Here is a 17483-nt window from a genome sequence, read left to right on the forward strand (position 1 = left end):
CAAGAGTTCAGTTTAATGGATGGGTTTGAGAGTCTTGGAGAGTATCATCAATTTTAAGCTAGGAGAGGAGTGAGGACATCCATCAGATTTGTAATAACGCCCACCTTTTTGTATTATTATTGGGCCTAACAATAGATTGAACCCCAACAAAAGTCCACACTGAATGATATTATAAAAATAGAGAGTAGGGGGGAAGCAAGCCTCTATAAGAGCCCATTAAACCAAAAAGTTCACCACACTCAAGTTGTATGTTTTTGCAAATCATACGGTAGCAACAAGAGCTGACACGAATTCATAAGAGAAAGGCACTGTAAGCACAGCATCAAGCCACTCCACTTTTCCCCACATCTCTTCAAAGTTGCGTCTCTGAAGCGCAATCACCGCACACCAAATCTCCTTGTCTCCACTGGAAGGCAGATACTTATCCCACAAAAACGCCATCTTCCCACCATAATTCTCCAATTTGACATAACCAGATTTAGCAAACATTGGCAGCAACCCATCCAAACCTTTCAAACGTATCCAGTACCTTATCCTAGAGTCGTACCATCTTATCCCATGAGACTCACTATAACAATATAATATGTTATCTATCACACAATCAGGATTCTCTAACCATCCTAATTCCAAACAAACCTCTTCTAAAGCTTTCCACCTATTTGCATTTGGCTTGTAAGCCACACCCCAAGTTCCATACATGTAGATTTCTTCGTCAAGCACCGCGCTCCTCCATACGTGACTTCCACATCTCTCCCTGAGAGGGCTCAACACATGCTCCCAACTTTGCGTTTTTGGATCGAAGACCTCCATCCATTTTGAGGAATTGTATTCTTTACACCCTCCTGCTACATATATCTTTTCATCAAGAACGTTCACCGCTGACCAATACCGTTCCACCTGCATACTCGGGCCCTCTCGACACGTGTGACACCGACAATCCAAGACCGAGACTTTAGACAAAGGCGCATTGTAAATGGATCCGCCAACGTTGTAGATATTAGAACCAACGGCCACTAGATTCGAGGAGCGCACAGGAGGATAATTGGGAATTTGGAGTGTAGCAAAGACATACCCACTTGACTTCTTCTTCTTCTTCTTCTTCTTGCTAAAGGATTGATCAGGTTTGCGGCAGAGAGTGAACCAACGTGTGTTTGGGCCATGAATCCCATTATAGTACTGAAAGCACACATAGAGACAGATCTATGTGTGGCCTAAGAGCGATCGGATCTTGTAAAGCTCCGGTGAAGTAATGAGTGATCGGAACCTCTTGGATACTAAAGAGAGAGTTGGGTAGTACAATCTCGAGACACGTGCGAAGCAGCTCAACAGCAAATCATCGGGAAGTGACTCGTTAGGGGTACTAGGTTGTGGCAAAGGTAAGAGCACCGGAACCGGAAGAGAGGGCTGCTCGGTAGACATCATCTTGTTCTGTGTGGACGACATTGAATGAGCTTGGTTCGCGTACCACTAGTGCAGAGGAGAATTTGATACATAGATTTAGGGATGGTGACGTTGACCACAAGAGTCAGCTCTACTATTTGCGCGGGATAATGTAGTCCACAAAACTGCAAGAGGACTAATTCAATTATGGACTTCAATATAGATTTTAGAGAATTGTAAAACAGAAACGTTTCATATAATGTGGTGAGTTCACTTTCTTCCAAACTTTTTTAATACTAATTGACAAGAGATTTTTTATTGACCATAATCTCATTTCTTAAATTTTGCATTTTCAGTTTCCTTGTGTATTTAAGTTTTGCTGAAACAAAAAGAAAGAAAAACAAAACTTTGTTAGTGTATTATTTTATTTTTGCTTACTTTTTAATATTGTAATCTCTAAGAAAAATAATCACGTGTACCTAAAATTTACAGTTACAACTAACTGTATTTAATTTTCGAGCTTTAATTTCTACCACAATTACACAATTTAAAGAACAGACACAAAATCCATGTGAGTCAAAATCCAACAAAACCAATGAAAACTATATCTACCCAATTGACAAATGTCACGCCTACTTTATTTATGTTATTATGTATAAAGTTTTCTTGTTTATTCTCCCTAAACCAAAGAAAAAAAGAAGAAAACGAATCCAAGGAATCTTTCAATCTCATCCAAAGATAAAAACTTTCAAAACATATAATCAAAGCTGGTTTGAAGTTTCAAGTAGCTATGGTGGGTCAATCAGTAGAGTAGGTAAGCATTTTGAATCTAATCATAAACCAAAACTTGTTAAATCTAGGTAAGGATTCTAATTTCTAACTATGTCCCCATATGATTATAAGTTTTTGAAGTTGAACTTTGGATCGTTCTGTTTAGTATTATTATTGATTTAGCTTTTGCTTTTACACCCCAAAAAAAGGGGAAATATATTTCATATGATAATATCCCTTGCGCTCTCTCTCTGGGCACGTAGTCCAAGAACTTTAAAACACGTTCCGATAAAGGAGGGAGGGAGAGAGGGAGAGAGGGAGAGAGAGAAGATGAAGAATCAAACACAGATTCAAAAGACATTCCTATCCTTCTAAATTGTCTTTTTCTTTCCTCTTCTTTGCTTGGAACAACTTTTGGATTCTCCTCCTTCCTCTCCCTCCGGTTTATCCCGCCGTTTCTTACATTTTCCTCTGTTTTTTTTTCTCGGGAAACAGTAGGAAAATTTTCATTTTTTTCCCGGAAGGAGAGATCTTTGTGAATTAGGTAGCTGCCCATATCTTCAAGTCTTGTCTCGAGGTACAAAGATTATATTTTTTTCTTGTGAATCACTTTCTTTGGGTCTTGTGAATTATGAACTTATCTTCTCTTTCCGCTGAGCCGAAACTTTCTTGCATTTGGTTTAATGGTAATGCTTGTTTATTCCAGGTTGTGTGGCTTCATTGTTGTGGTTAATTCAATTGGAGGATGAAACAAAGGTTACTGCTTTTATTAGATTCTTAAAAGCTAGGGTTTTTGCGAACGTGCTTAATCTGTCTGTATCTTAGCATTTGAGATTTGGGTTTTGGGTATATAACCCATGGATTCAGAATTGAGATTTGCTTCAAGAGATGTGGTGAAAGGCTGTGATTTGGGTTGTGATTATTCTCTCGAGGCATCTTCTTCAGACCCTTGGACTAGAACGGTGAAAAGGAAGTTCAACGAATTCAAAGAAGGGAACATGTTGTTGCTACGAGGTTCTTCTGATTCGTCTTCAAACGCTAAGGTACTAGTTGAGAACGAATGTGCAGCTTTACTGGAGGTTCTTTCTACCCAAAGGAAAACAGTGAAAGATCTTCATTTAGAGCTTGAAGAGGAGAGAAACGCTGCTGCATCAGCTGCTAACGAGACAATGTCGATGATACTGAGGTTGCAGAGAGAAAAGGCTGAGATACAGATGGAAGCTCGGCAATTCAAAGCGTTTGCTGAGGAAAAAATGACTCATGACGTAGAAAAGCTCTTGGTTTTGGAGAATTTGTTGTATGAGAAAGAGCAAGCTATCGAGGCTTTGACTTATGAGGTCGAAGCATACAAGCATAGATTGTTGAGCTATGGGGTATCTGAAGCAGAGATGCATGAGCAGATACTTGGTTTTGGCAGAGACTCTAGCTCACCTGGTTTTGATGTTTACCCGTGTGAGTATACTTCTTTGAAATGTACTGTGGATGAGAACCCGAGCGGACCAGACTGTAATGTTGAGACTGAAGAAAAGGTGATTGTTGGTCAGTCTCCAAGATGGCCGTATTATGATCCAAATTCGCCTTTAGGAACTGCAAAAGATATAAAGGGGACATCTTTCTCAGACTCTCCTATGTCTAGTTGTAGTGACAGAGTTTATACTATCGACTCAATTCACGTGGGAGTTTCTGAAGTTAAGATTGACGATGAGCCTAATAAGATGAGTAAAGGAAAGTTAAATGATCACTGGAATTCTCCGAGATACCAAGAACCGTTTACAACTCAGCAAGGAGTTAACAAGCCAGATATCGAGAAACTTTACACAAGACTTCAAGCACTTGAGGCAGACAGGGAATCATTGAGACAGATCATTGTATCAATGCGGACAGACAAAGCTCAGTTGGTGTTGCTGAAAGAAATCGCACAGCAATTAACAAAGGAAGCCGGCACAACAAACAGGCGAAACCCGATTAGCAAAATGCCATCTTTGAAAGGTTTCTCTGTAGTAACGGTCTTCAAGGTATGTAATCATATAATAATCTCTTCTATCTAACTCTCTCATGTTGCGTATTGCTTTCTGAGTACGCCTGATATTTACTCTTTGTTGCTCTTGTGTTTCAGTGGATTGTGTCTTTCGTTTCTTGGAAAAGAAAAGCCAGCCGAAACAAGTGAGCAGATTTAAATAGACTTCTTCTTTGGTTCACATTTCCTATTATTGCCTTCTGATGAATTCAATTATAAATTGCATTGCAGGTATGTGTATGAGTTGTCAGCAAATAACATGGGGATGCTCATGATTCTAGGCGAGGGATGTGGAACCAGGAGATGGAGATGTTTAACAAGTTCACATGTCTAGATTTTTCCATTTTTTTATCAGGTTTCTTTGGAGTAGTTAGTGCAACATAAATGTACATTGCTCTGTAGTCTGTACTCGAATCAAAATATGTACGGATGGTTCAGAATCTGGTTGAATATATTAATCAAAAGTTGGGAGAAAAAATTCTCCTTTTTCTGGCTCTTGTATATCCTCTGGACAAGATCATAACAGTAACAGAGTTTGATACAATAATGTCACTAGATGATATGCATTAATAGATAAAGAAGGTTCAAACCAACGTTTTCTTGTGCATTGCCAACAAAAGTGTTTCTGGATATGTTAGCCATATTACCAATAACATTACCATTGGGTTGATGACTTGTTGTTGAGGACATTCACTCATACATATAATGATGAAAACCAGAAAAATACGAATGATTCAAAGCAAATACAGATCACGAGGGAGACAACGAAACCGTGTAAGACTTGTTGCAATACTTCAAGCTCTTAAGATAGCCTGACTGTAGCTGAGGACATATCACTGCTCCAGGAATGCCAGGTGCATCGTATGTTTCTCCGTCTTCTATGACTCGAGACTCAGGGTTGGACTTCTCTGGGACTTGTGCTAGACCAATGTTTAAGTTAACTGAGGTTGGCTCAGTCACAAAGCTGAATTAAACTCACAGAATGTTAGAATTTCCTAAAAAAGACTGAAAGTTTTTGGTTCGGAAGAAAAAAGTAGGGTTTTTGCATCAACAAACCTGGCTTCAAAGTTTTGTCCATTCGCACCCACATTTGCACAAATATTGCTAATAATCCACGGCGGAAGATATTCGCCTTTAATCTCAACACAGCTACTTGTATGTTTTGTTCTTACTGTCTCTGTGCACTTGATCTGGAGATCAAAGAACAAATACTCACTCTTCAGTGTTATAATATAGAATAAGGGAAGTCACGACAAGAGAACCACAGACTACAGAGTAAACCATTTAATGTGTATTTATACCTCAGGAGAAGACACTGAAGCATTCTGAAATGGGACTGGTGAATATAATACAGGAACGTCTGCAGTGGGAAGAAATCCAAAAGAAGACCTACACATGATTGAAAAATAATAGTTATAGTCATTTATCAAAATTAAGTTAACAAGATTTAAATGAGCACAATATGAAATTTATTCTCCAAAAGAGATGTTTATTCGCACCTATAATTTAACAAAAGATCATACAATCCATGTACGCTCTCATTTCCAACAAAAGCCAAGAACGATTCTGGAGTATTATCTATGTTTGAGATAGAACGCAAACGACGAACCTGCATCCATTACAAGGATCAGAAACAGAAAAATACGCTAATAGTCTCTCATATAAGCAGGTGCTTCACATGGTTCCCAAGAGTGAAAGATACATGTAGACAGAAATATATTTCCTGAATAGAGAACTAAATGCGCACAAACCTGGCCGAGGTTATGATTCTCTATCTCTGAGAGTTCAGCAAGATCTTCAACAGTAGTCTGGTCCTTTTTAGTTTTGCAAAGAGGCATAGAATAGCAGATGTCCTGTGAAAAACATAGTCAAAACAAACTTAGTAAAGTATGGATGACCACTTCTTGAAATGTCAGCACAAGACTTATATACCATATGAGGAAAATATAAATGGATAATGTAATAGTTCTCTCTTTACGTCTCAAGGAATGCAAAACACAAACAATCTACGTAAACTATATAAGGCAAAAGGCTTAACAACACTGAGGGAACATATCTTACAAGATCTTTAAGCATGGCTCTCAATCTTCTAGTTGACTGGGTGATATAGCCATTGCATGAGCGTTTAACACCCCCTGACTCACAGCTTCCGATGAACATTGCCACGAACTGAGAAGTACAGACTACAATCCAAATAATGCACAATTAAGTTAAGTTTCATTTCAAGAGTTTGGCATACGTATCATTGACTTTAAGAGAGATGACGGACTTTAAGAGAGATGGAAAATAGCAAAGAAGCTGTGCAGTAAGTAAATTCACATTTTAATAACACTAAAGGTTGATTCGATTTTCCTGCACCTTTGCCAAGACAAAAATGTTAAAGCAAGGTTTTAACCAAGTGCTTCTAAACGAAAGTGTTAATTAACTATACACAGAAGGATATATGTTTGCCGAAGAAAATTCCACCTACATGCGTTATACCAAAGAAAAATTGCATCTAAATCAGACAAAAATAAGATGGAGTTACCATAGAATATTTTGCAGATATTCTTCCGAAACATATAATATAGGCTTCGAAAAGCATCCTCCCATTCCAATTTTCGTTTTTGTAGGAAATCAACTTCACCTAAAATAGCAAAATGAGGATCTCTATATATAATTAAGAAGGAAGATGACTGACAAGAAGGTATAGCTCAAGAACTTTCATTAACAAACCTCTGTCAGATCCAGATGCTAACCATGCTGATATTATAAAAGGTGGCAAGGAGGACTGAGGATAAATCCACGAGTGTAGTGACATAGGATTTAAAACCTGGGTAACCACATCAGATCCAGAACTGCTACTGCTATCTAGATTTACCACATTACACGACGGCAACTTCAGCTGTGGCATACCATTGTACGTACTACACATAATTGACCTATGTAACCTTGAACAACATTAGAATGGGAAATAAAAGCTTGCGTCAAACTTCGGATCCAAAAGAAAAGCACTAGGTCAACATAATTTAATAAGAAAAAGAAGAGAAAATAAAGGAATACTTCTGTGTGTGAACAAAACATATTTTCATCAAGCATCATCAGTTAGTGGGTTATGAGTCAAATTAATACGAGATGTCAAGGATAAATCCCTCAGATTCAACTACAACCAACATATGATTCTGTTCTAATTACACTCTGTACAGGAATGTCCGAAATGGCTAAACTCACCAATTTAATGGAGAAGAGGAAACAAGTCGGGCATATGTCTTCATGGAAAGGTCCAGAGGAATCTTTTGCCCAGGAACTTCGAATTCGGACATGAAACTTTCACGTAATGAAGCAGTCTCAGATGTCCCAGCTATGTCACCAGGATGAACAAGCAAAGGTTCACAAGTGGCAAGTCCTTTCAATGCTTTATTCTGTTGAAAGATGATATCAGTTCCACCAGGACCAGATACATAACCAACTGAGAGTAAAAAGATTATCAAGGGAAGCATACCATATCAATATCTGGCAAGCAAGATAAATCTTCACCCCTGGTTGAAAGTTCCGTGACACTGCGAAATATGCTCTGGCTACATCTCTCATTTGTTTGACGAACTTCACCCTTAATATCATCAGAAACTTCAGTAGAAACATTATTCTCCTCACTGCCAAGAAATCAAAACATTAACATAACTTAAAGCACAGAAAGCCAGCTGACTCCAGATAGAAAGTGCTGAGGGAGTTTACCGAATAAGTTGCCTTTTGTTGGCAGCAACATTTGAGAGAAAAGAAACATTGATTAGGCTGCTGGATTGCTTCACACCATTTTCCTGTGGCAAAGAAAAATAAATTAATAAAAGAGATGTACACTAAACTACAATTGTTTTTATAGAATCAAAAGGAATCAAGGTTTAGGATGAGAGAGGTCACGAACCTTAGAGTTTTCTTTACCAGAGAGCATCCAAGGCCTAGCCTTTTTGACAGGATATACTTCATCCATACGCATCTCTATGTACTTTGGATTCTTCGAAAGCTCTTGTTTCTTGAGCCCATTTTCTCTCTCAGCACTACAGCCAAAATAATCAAGTAAGAAAAATAAAAGTTCAAAAACTTGAAGACATGATGATTTTTTACCTTTTACAAGGGCGCAATGCATCAAAAGCTTCTTTAGCTTGGTCAACAAACGCAGTCCGCTTCAGTTGTTCTCCCTGTTCCAGTGAGGATGGTATTTGAATAAAGAACCATTCAAAGATAATTTCCAAAAACTCGACGAGGAAAACCTAAGGGAAAACATTGCACAATGAAGAGAAAGAAGCAAACATACTCTCAGTTCAGAGGGCGTCTTCCTCTTAGGTTTCGGCGCAGCTTTTGAGCCGCCACTGATCTGAAGAGAGGTACCAAAAGTACCAGGAGCAACTACTTTCGCCATTTCCAAATGATACTGTTCGCTTGATCTCCCAATTTATTACCTACACTAAAATACCAAATATGAGAATCCCATTCTAATTCCATTGACCAGCAAGATCCTTTTTCAATATTACAAAATCATAAAGTCATCCACACAATCCCAATTCAAACAGTATGAACCCTAGAAATTGGTGGGTAAGCACCGGCGAAGAATAGACAAAGCGAAGAATCGAGAATTACAAAATGAATCAGAGATAGGAGCATACTCACCACGCTCGATGGTTAATCTCTTAGCGATGGAGACATATAAACCCAACGGCGTAAGTGATGGCGAAATCGATGTCGCCGATTACGAGCTCGTCGCGGTTTGAATCTCCACGGCGAAGCAGGCTAGGGCTTCTTTCTTTTTTTTTTTTAATTTATTCTCTCTTTTGTTAATTTGGGGGAAGCAAACAAAAATGGTGTAAGTGAGATTGGAGGGAAGATGAAAGAGCGTGAAATCTAAATAGCTTTTCAAATAAATTGGTCGAAATTTTTTGTTCGGGTTCCCTCCTGTAATGTTTTTGTAACAGCGAAACTAACGCTGTTAGTTTACTATACCAATGTTGACTCTCAGACCATGGACTAATTTCGATTTCCCGGTTTAAATAAATGTAAAAAGAACCGAGGAAACAGAAACATTCTGTTCGGTTTTGGTCCACGTTAAAGACATTAGACCGGATTCAGTCATGTGAAATCATATCGGTTTATGTCTCGGGTTCTGGATTCAGTTAAACCGGATTGAACTCCCTGTGCAACATTATTCCAAATATGAACAAAAAATTTGACTAGTAGCAATCAGCCAAACTTGGTCGAATCAAATCCATCTCACCTTTAACATACATATATAATCCATCTCATCTCACCTTTATCATGTCATTTCCATTCATATTTAAAAAAAAAAACACTTCATAATAAAGTGGTTTAATTTTAGAGATAACAAAAACAAAATTCTATCAGCTTAGCTTCAATGAATAAATTATTAAATGTAACGAAATAAAAAATTTTAAAAATACATGTCTCTAGTAAAAATAAATAAAGCTTGGTCATAGAAGGAGAATGAATAGTGTTGGGCTCAGTCATATGATCAACAGCTTGTAGCCTATCAATGTATGGCCTTCTTCTGTATGCTCTCTCCTCCAACGGTGCCTATTCATCAGTCAAAAAAGCAAATCTTTATATATATATATATATATATATCAGTTTAATAGATTTTCCGACACACGAAGATTACAACATCTTGCATGTAAAGAGACCTGTTCGTATTTTTAATATTAATTAACTTATAAGCACCAAGATCCAACTAAATCGTTACAGAGACACGTGCTACAACGAGGGATCACGTGCCAAAGCAGGGCCTAGCTAGCTGAGGAATCCATGTGATAAACACATCATGGGCACATGAGGCCATGACTGACATCGACTTAATAACGTGACCAACTTGTGTATGCATGTGTGCGTATGTCTCATCGGATTGTATTTTGTGCATATATACAGTGTAATAACATAGATGAATAGACAGAAGCTATATATACATAACTCTATTCGTTTAACCATAACAGTATTAGTTATTTGTATAATTACGTATATATGTGAACAAATGTTAAGTCTGATGCACATCTTTTACTAAATGATGATTGCATTGGCCAGTAGTATTCAGTTAGCAAAATATGTTCATTAGTTATAAGGTTTAGAAGTAGAATGACAAATACCTGATACTGATATGGGAGGAGTAGAATAAGAAAGGGGTTTCGAAAAGGAAGGTGGTGGAAACCCGATGGCTTGAGACTGATGATAGGGATAGACAGTGTAGAAAGGCACCACTGGACTTGCCCCAACCATAACTCGTCCTCCACTATACATATGATGGTGGTAATATTGTGGTTGCGGTTGCATCTGAGCATAGTGTCCGTTCATATATGTTCCTCCAACGTATCCAACTTTCTGTTAATTAAGTCCATCACAAAACAAAAACAAAAGTGTTTCGTAAGTGAAAATTCATTGTTTCAACCACATTGATTTTTGTTTTCTTTGAATAAAGAAATCATAAGACTTACTTGATTGAAGGTCATGTTCGGGGCGACGTAGGTGGAAGGGTACCTTAATTTAATATATATCAACACCGGACAAATCAAATATCTTATTAACTTACGTACATCTTGAAGAAGATTAGACCGTAGAAAACAATTTACCCATAGTAAGGAACGGCTTGGTGAAGTTGTTGTGGGTGAGGTTGATGTTGATGGTGTGTGTATCCAGCCGGGTAGTACCATTGAGCTTGATTCCCTACAAGTGATGGCGTGGCCCTGTTCCCATTTTTTTGTCCTTCATGTGTCAAAAACATCATTGATGATAAAGTTAATATTGGTTCTGAAAATTTTGATATATATATGGGTCTAAGAAGTTTGAATAATTATGGGAAAGTAGCTAGACTTTCGATTCCACTAATTTTAAGATTTAATCCTTGGAATGTCCCATATCTATGGGAATGTAAATCAATAGACCTGCCTAGATAAAGCACTTTGCATTATATCATATACATGATATCACACGATCCACATCCATATGCATGCAAAATTAACGATTCCCTTCACAATTATTTTCCTAGATGTGACATTATAATAATGGCCAATAGTTATGTGTATAATTATTTTATATATGAAAGTTTTTGGATGGACCTTGTTGAGGAGAGGCCATGGTGGGGGATTTACGAAGGCGACCACCACCGAGGGAGGCGAGATTGCAGTTGGCACGGCGGCCATTGATGATAGGAGTCGAGTCTTCGCAAGCTCTCTTTGCAGCTTCCGCATCTTTGAAAGTCACCTATATACAAAAAGAGTAATTTAAGACAAAAATGAGAAAGGAACAAAGAAAACAAAGTAATAAAAAGAAGAAAAGAAAAGAGAGAGAGATCAAAAGAACAGACAAAGCCGTAGCCTTTGGAACGGCGAGTGAGTTTGTCGGAGATGATGACTGCCTCCAAGATATCACCATACTTGATGAAATGATCATACATTGCTTCTTTGTGAGTGTCCCAAGCCAATCCTCCTACGAACACTTTGGTCAGCTTCGTGTCTCCGAAACATCCGTTCACGTTGTTGCTCGTCGACATTGGATCGTGTGTTGTGTGTGTGAGAAAAGCGAGAGAGAGAGATCAGAGAGACAAGAGAGAGAGAAGGAGAGAGTGAATTGAAATATATATAAAAAGAGGGAATATATAATATAAAGAATAAAGAATTTGTGTAAAATAAAGAGTGACAGATTGGTGGACAGGTAAGTCTTAACGTGATCACTACACCGTTCAATATGTCTCTATTCACTTCTCTTATACATATATATCTATGCCTCTCTCTTGATACGATCGGGAATACAGTCCCGGCGGCAAATGTAAATTAATAATTCACTACCACTAGTATATATATACGTACTGCAATGGCCGGATGGACCATGCATGCGTTTCGGCAATGTTGTTGATTAATTAGTCCTACCCATGTAAAACCGGTGTTTCGGACGGCAAAATCTATTACAATTATATGGTATGGCCTTCATTGTTTTTGTTTTTTTTTTAAATGTGTCGTGGTGCAATGATGAGTTCAGCTCGATTGGATTCATGAGATCTGACCCAACTATTATTTCTTGTTATTGTTTTACATGTATTAGTTGATGATCAAAAAAAAAAAGTTTTACATGTATTACATAAAACTTTAAAGAAAACAAGTAACGGTTCTTCTTTCCGATACAATTACGGAAAATATTCTAAATCCTCCGAGTTTTGTAAATTCGTTATACATAAAATTATCACGGAACATGAAATACACTTGAAAATTTAACCCAAAAAAAATGAAATATACTTGAATTATATTTAAAAGAAAAAATTTATAAATTTTTGTCATCCACCGTGTTGACAAGCATATTCACAAGGACGATACGTTGGTGATTTATCCCGATCTTGATGGTTATGGCGATGTAACAATCAACAACCAAAATAAAAAGTAAAAACTATTAATCGAACTGAAGGTTGTTCAGATTCCTGTGCACTCTTTTGGATTTGGATCAGACCATGATGCTTCAGTGATGCACTCAGTCTCTGAATTATCCGGTGGAACTTTCTCTTTCATTGAAAGTGAGTCTGTGATCCAGGATGCTCTTGCGCAGTGCATCGGTGGACTTTTAAGCGTTGCAGTGCTGCAGGAGCTACGAGTAGATATTGAAGGTATGTGCCCAAATGTTCGAATTAGCTCAATAAAAGCAGGAAGTTACTCTAGCCTTGTAACTGGTGATGGCCACTCGGGATTGGTTGATTTTGGTGATCTTTATGCCGATGAAGAGAGGGATTTCTTGGTTTCTATCACCATCCCTGTCGAGGAAGATGGACATACACCATTGTTAAAGCTGAGATGCGTTTATATAGATTCTTTGACAAAGGAAACTACAAAGCTTGAAAGTTACGTGCTTCAGATTCAAAGACCAGAAAATGTTAGTGAAAAAGAAGCTGTTCCCATTGAAGTTGTTAGGCAAAGAAACAGATTCTTAGCTGCAGAGGCAATGTACCAAGCAAGAAATTTAGCAGAGCATGGAGATTTAGAGGGAGCCGTTACAGTGATTGAAAAGTTTAGATTGGTTTTGGCAAAGGGGGTTACAGCAAATTCCCATGACAGTTTTTGTGCTGCTTTGGAGTCAGAGCTGAAGGAAATACAAGATAGAATGAGGAGTAGTCATGTCTACGAGGCATCCGGAAGAGCTTAGAGCAACATTATTGGGAGGTATAACATACTCTCTTTGGTGAATCTTACCTTTAAATCCTCTTTAAATCCTCCCAATAATGTTGACCTTATATTCTTTCCGGACTTAGCTCACACTCATGGCAAAGAGCAACAGTGAGGGGAAATTCAAGGGACGGTTCTAGCTTTGTCCAGGCTTATCAGACTCCATCAATGGCTGAGATGCTGCGCCAGTCACAGGCCATGTTTCTGGTTAGTCCATCACATCAGAGATTCATCCAGCCCTTGCTATCTTTTGCTTCACAACCAAAGCCAAGGTAACGAACAAATTTTGATTTCAATCCAATGTTTTGTACGAGTAGTTTAGTGGAGAGCTTAAACTTGTTTTATCTGTAAAGGAAACAAGCAATGTAACATAGATATGATGAATAGTGAGTGGGTTTATAGTAGGGGATTATCTTTTGCAGTAAAACTTCATTTGCCTATATATACCCGAAACTCACAAATTGCACATACATTATACATATACCTACTACACAGCAACATTAACACATTACACAACAAGAAGCCAACACAAAAAGAGAGAAGACACTACTCGCCAGCTAATGTTCTTGGCAAAATGAAAAGAGAGAATAATTTTTTCTAGCAAAATAAATCTCCCGAGGGAAATGTCTAAATGCAAGAGTGCATCTCTGTCTCTTCATGAATCATGATCTACCTTTCTTCATCCTTGCATCTCTCTGGTTTCGGAAGTGGCTAAGAAGTTGTTGTGCCTGCAAAGAACAATAATATTCAGATATCTTTGATCGAAAGGAAACCGAACTTGGTGTCTTTTTTGTGTAACCGCAGAAAACGAATATAGTATTAACCTTTTCTTTTGCTCTCTGTGTACCAGACTGAGACAAGGCAACAAGTGGAGGTATGGCGCCTTCTTGCAAGACCAAAGTGCAAAACTTCGGACTGTTCAAGCACAGCTGAAGTAGCACAGAAGCTGCATTCTCTTTCCCTCTCTGAGATCCCAAGTCAACAGTCTCAACAAGCAATGGAATCCCACCTTCCCTCACAATTGCTTGACGCCCTTCTCCAACTGCAGAAAGATTTGCAAGAAGAGCAACTGCTTTATCAACCATCTCTAATTCTGGGTCTAATAGCTCCACAAGATACTTCACCGCCTTAGCTTGCACGATACGAGCCTTGTTTTCATGAGTTATCGATAGATTGAACAAAGCAGAGGCGGCATCTTTCTTTCCTCTAAATGTTCCTTTCCCAAGAAGATTCACCAGAGCCTGTATCGCTGCGTTAGACTGGCCTATTCGTTCCCTGTTGACTGGCAGAACAGACAGACTGAACAATGTTGCTGCTGAATTCTCTTTGGCTCTGTCATTTCCTGTGTTCAAAACATGAACAAGCGGTTCTAAAGCCCCCGCTTCCACAATTGTGGCTTTGTTTAGTTCACTAATTGAAAGATTCAGAAGAGCTGTGACTGCATGTTCTTGTGATAGCTTTTCTTCCGAGTATAAAAGTGATAGCAGTGGAGTAATAGCACCACAACGCCCGAAGTGAACACGATTTTCAATGCTGTTAATGGTGAGATGACGTATTTCAGCTGCAGCAGCCGTCTTCACTTGGTGAGATCCACTTTTAAGATCTTCTACCAATTTTATGGTATGTGAAGTTGTCATTGTTCCTGAATCATCTAAATCTTGTACAGAACACTCATAAGTCTTTGTTGCGGTATGCTCATTATTTACATTGCTTGAACATTCTGAGTTTTTCTTGGGAGACATCTCACTGGAGCTTTGGTGATCACCTAGTATACTTTCCATCTCATGTGTCACCGAAGGCACATAATCAACAGACGAGACAACACTGCAAATTGATTCACTCCTGCTATGAGTGTAAGACTGCCCCGAAGACAAAAGTTCGAATATATCAAGATCCTTGCTTTGAGATTCCCCGCATAAACTGGCAGGCACGTTGATCTTTAGTTTCTCAAATCCATTTCCAGTTTCATGAGATGATCTTGAGTTAAAACTGCTGCTTCTTAAAGAAAAACGAAAACTTTCGGTGCGGTTGAAGTCCTGAGAACCCATGTTATTAGCCATGGATGAGGCATCACCACCAGCATGGCCAGAGTTAGCAGGAAGGCTGATCCTGTTTGCCTCCAACCAACTCGCTATCATAGCCTTAACCGTGTAATTGGGAATGAGTTCTTGATGAGTCAGCACCTGCCGTGTCCTGGGACAAACAGCTAACCCGTTATCAAGCCATTTCTTAATGGATGTTCTGTCAAATGTCTGCCCTGAAGCTACAATTACCGGATCCAGCATGAGTTCCGTTGACAAAGGACATCGGAAATATGGGGGTATCGAGATACCTTTAGCCACTTCAAGAAACTCAGTTTTGAGCATGTGTTCACGAATGCACAAGACTAGTTCTATCAGTTGTTCGATTTGTTCCACATTTTCTTTCGACTTGCTGGTCTGGGATCTTATCCTTTCCTTCTCTACAGCAATGCTTTCCTTCAAGAGATCCTGGTTTGATATCAATCCTAACATTTGAATGATGTTTTCCAGATGATGGTTATCCAAAGAGGTAATATCGTCTTTCTGATGTCGTAAAGCGTTCTCCATGAGTTCGGTTAATGTCCCCTCTTGCTTAAAACTCTCAATCTCCTGGACGCAGCGCTGAAATCGTTCCAAGAGATCAATACAAAGTGGCAGCAATAAAGACACAAAGAGCAAGAAAATGAAAGATTTCTAGTTTACCTCAACACCTTGTACGCTTGAAGTGTCTGGACTTAACTGTGATAACTGAAGAAGTATGCGACTAATCTCGAGAGAACAAGTCTGGACCTTTCCAAACAAAACCTCGCATTGAAACACCTGCACAACAGCAACACACTGAATAATGCTGAAAGATGCAAAGAAACTGAAAAGGAGAGAGAGCTTATGCATCAACTCACACCAAAAAGCTTGCTCAACTTAGGTGACCAGTCCTCTAAGAACTCCCGAGCCTGGTTAACAACGGAATCAAGGTCTTCACACCCTTTATTTAAGCAGTCATCATCAGAAGGTAATTTGCAATCAACAACTTGGTCGAGCAACGGTCTCAAGAGCTTCAACAAGAGAACCATATTTCCAATACATGTTTGGATAGGATTAAATCTAATGGTCTGGCAAGCAACCAGATGAAGATACCGAGAGATGCTGTTAAGAAGACATCGAACAGGCACAGGATCCATTCACCTATCAAGCTGGAGAATACACACACAAAAAAAAAAAAACAGAACACACACATCAACTTGTGAAATATTCTAATCTTCGCAATAGACACAGTGATGATGACTTTGAAAGAGTGTCGGTTCCTAGAAATAGATATCAAATTGGTTCAGATTTGTAAGTGTATTACATGAACTGTATCTTCAACACAGATATTCTGAAGGAACAAGACATTAAAAAAAAAAAGAATGGACTTTTGAAAAATTTGTCTTTCAGACAAGACTTGACTTTTGACTAGATTCAGTCACCTCTTATGGAAAAAGAGGAAGTAAAATTGAAACAGAGACTTGAAGACATTCTCTACAGATGTTTCTGCTTTCTAGGTTTCTCTTTTGCCTTATTTTTAAACTATTATTCTCAGTTCAGTTCTAATAAAGTTGGGGAAAACAACAGAAAACAAAAGAAAAAGAAACTGATTCTCTCTTGAATCTAATACTCTAGAAAAAATCTCAACAAACAAGAAAGACAATTCAACCAAATATGAGAGAACCCCGAAGACAGGAAACTCAAAAAAAAAAACCCTAACAAAGTTCGAATTGGGAAAAGAAATAAATGTAAGTAGGTGGAAGATGACAGTAGATAGATACCGGAGATAGATACAGCTGATTCTTGAAAGCTGGAAGAAGAAGGGAATCAATCAAGAGAACAAGAAGATCATTCGCGAGCTTCCAAGTGAAGAAAAATATAAAAGAAGAAGTCTCCTAAAGATTGGTTCTTTGCTTACACAAAGAGAGAGAGAGAGAGAGAGAGAGAGAGAGAGAGAGAGAGAGAGAGAGAGAGAGAGAGAGAGAGAGAGAGAGAGAGAGAGAGAGAGAAGAAGAAGAAGAAGAAGAAGAAGAAGAAGAAGAAGAAGAAGAAGAAGAAGAAGTAGAGAGAGAGTAGTAGTAGTAGTAGTAGTAG

General features: G+C 38.4%; 6 protein-coding genes across 8 annotated transcripts; 2 read left to right on the top strand and 4 right to left on the bottom strand.

Moving 5' to 3' along the window:
* Positions 1-151: 151 nt before the first annotated feature.
* Positions 152-1592, bottom strand: LOC17885138 (F-box/kelch-repeat protein At5g49000). The gene has a single exon (XM_023783219.1). The coding sequence runs from the start codon at positions 901-903 to the stop codon at positions 262-264; it is 642 nt and encodes a 213-aa protein (XP_023638987.1). The 5' UTR covers positions 904-1592; the 3' UTR covers positions 152-261.
* Positions 1593-2285: 693 nt separating this feature from the next.
* Positions 2286-4664, top strand: LOC17884998 (myosin-binding protein 7). Its single transcript, XM_006291099.2, has 4 exons — positions 2286-2728; positions 2858-4166; positions 4268-4314; positions 4400-4664. The coding sequence occupies exons 2-4, from the start codon at positions 3009-3011 to the stop codon at positions 4500-4502; spliced, it is 1308 nt and encodes a 435-aa protein (XP_006291161.1). The 5' UTR covers positions 2286-2728; positions 2858-3008; the 3' UTR covers positions 4503-4664.
* An 85-nt stretch (positions 4665-4749) lies between these two features.
* Positions 4750-8972, bottom strand: LOC17886064 (protein downstream neighbor of Son). 3 transcript variants are annotated; one of them, XM_023782375.1, is made up of 15 exons: positions 8813-8972; positions 8460-8604; positions 8270-8343; positions 8070-8202; positions 7883-7965; positions 7650-7800; positions 7379-7569; positions 6884-7089; positions 6696-6794; positions 6230-6351; positions 5920-6021; positions 5668-5777; positions 5470-5557; positions 5225-5358; positions 4750-5132 (listed from the first exon to the last, which is right to left on the bottom strand). In XM_023782375.1, exons 2-15 carry the CDS (start codon positions 8562-8564, stop codon positions 4919-4921), a joined length of 1812 nt encoding a protein of 603 aa, XP_023638143.1. In that variant the 5' UTR covers positions 8565-8604; positions 8813-8972; the 3' UTR covers positions 4750-4918. The 3 variants fall into 3 exon arrangements, with proteins under 3 accessions (XP_023638143.1, XP_023638140.1, XP_023638142.1); XM_023782372.1 differs by having other exon boundaries at positions 6884-7098; positions 8813-8971; XM_023782374.1 differs by having other exon boundaries at positions 6884-7098; positions 8460-8609; positions 8813-8971.
* Positions 8973-9441: 469 nt separating this feature from the next.
* Positions 9442-11760, bottom strand: LOC17886176 (probable RNA-binding protein ARP1). Its single transcript, XM_023782807.1, has 6 exons — positions 11508-11760; positions 11260-11404; positions 10774-10906; positions 10639-10681; positions 10294-10525; positions 9442-9730 (listed from the first exon to the last, which is right to left on the bottom strand). Exons 1-6 carry the CDS (start codon positions 11691-11693, stop codon positions 9687-9689), a joined length of 783 nt encoding a protein of 260 aa, XP_023638575.1. The 5' UTR covers positions 11694-11760; the 3' UTR covers positions 9442-9686.
* An 817-nt stretch (positions 11761-12577) lies between these two features.
* LOC111830663 lies at positions 12578-13503 on the top strand (the record flags this gene model as incomplete). Its single annotated transcript, XM_023783184.1, has 2 exons — positions 12578-13344; positions 13434-13503. A coding segment is annotated over one exon (750 nt), but the record flags the coding sequence as incomplete, so codon positions are not given.
* A 192-nt stretch (positions 13504-13695) lies between these two features.
* Positions 13696-17338, bottom strand: LOC17884688 (U-box domain-containing protein 3). The gene is made up of 5 exons (XM_023782423.1): positions 17171-17338; positions 16268-16558; positions 16071-16187; positions 14172-15989; positions 13696-14075 (listed from the first exon to the last, which is right to left on the bottom strand). Exons 2-5 carry the CDS (start codon positions 16544-16546, stop codon positions 14010-14012), a joined length of 2280 nt encoding a protein of 759 aa, XP_023638191.1. The 5' UTR covers positions 16547-16558; positions 17171-17338; the 3' UTR covers positions 13696-14009.
* Positions 17339-17483: the final 145 nt, after the last annotated feature.

Source organism: Capsella rubella, unplaced genomic scaffold, assembly GCF_000375325.1.
Source record: "Capsella rubella cultivar Monte Gargano unplaced genomic scaffold, Caprub1_0 scaffold_5, whole genome shotgun sequence".
Lineage (NCBI taxonomy): Eukaryota > Viridiplantae > Streptophyta > Magnoliopsida > Brassicales > Brassicaceae > Capsella > Capsella rubella.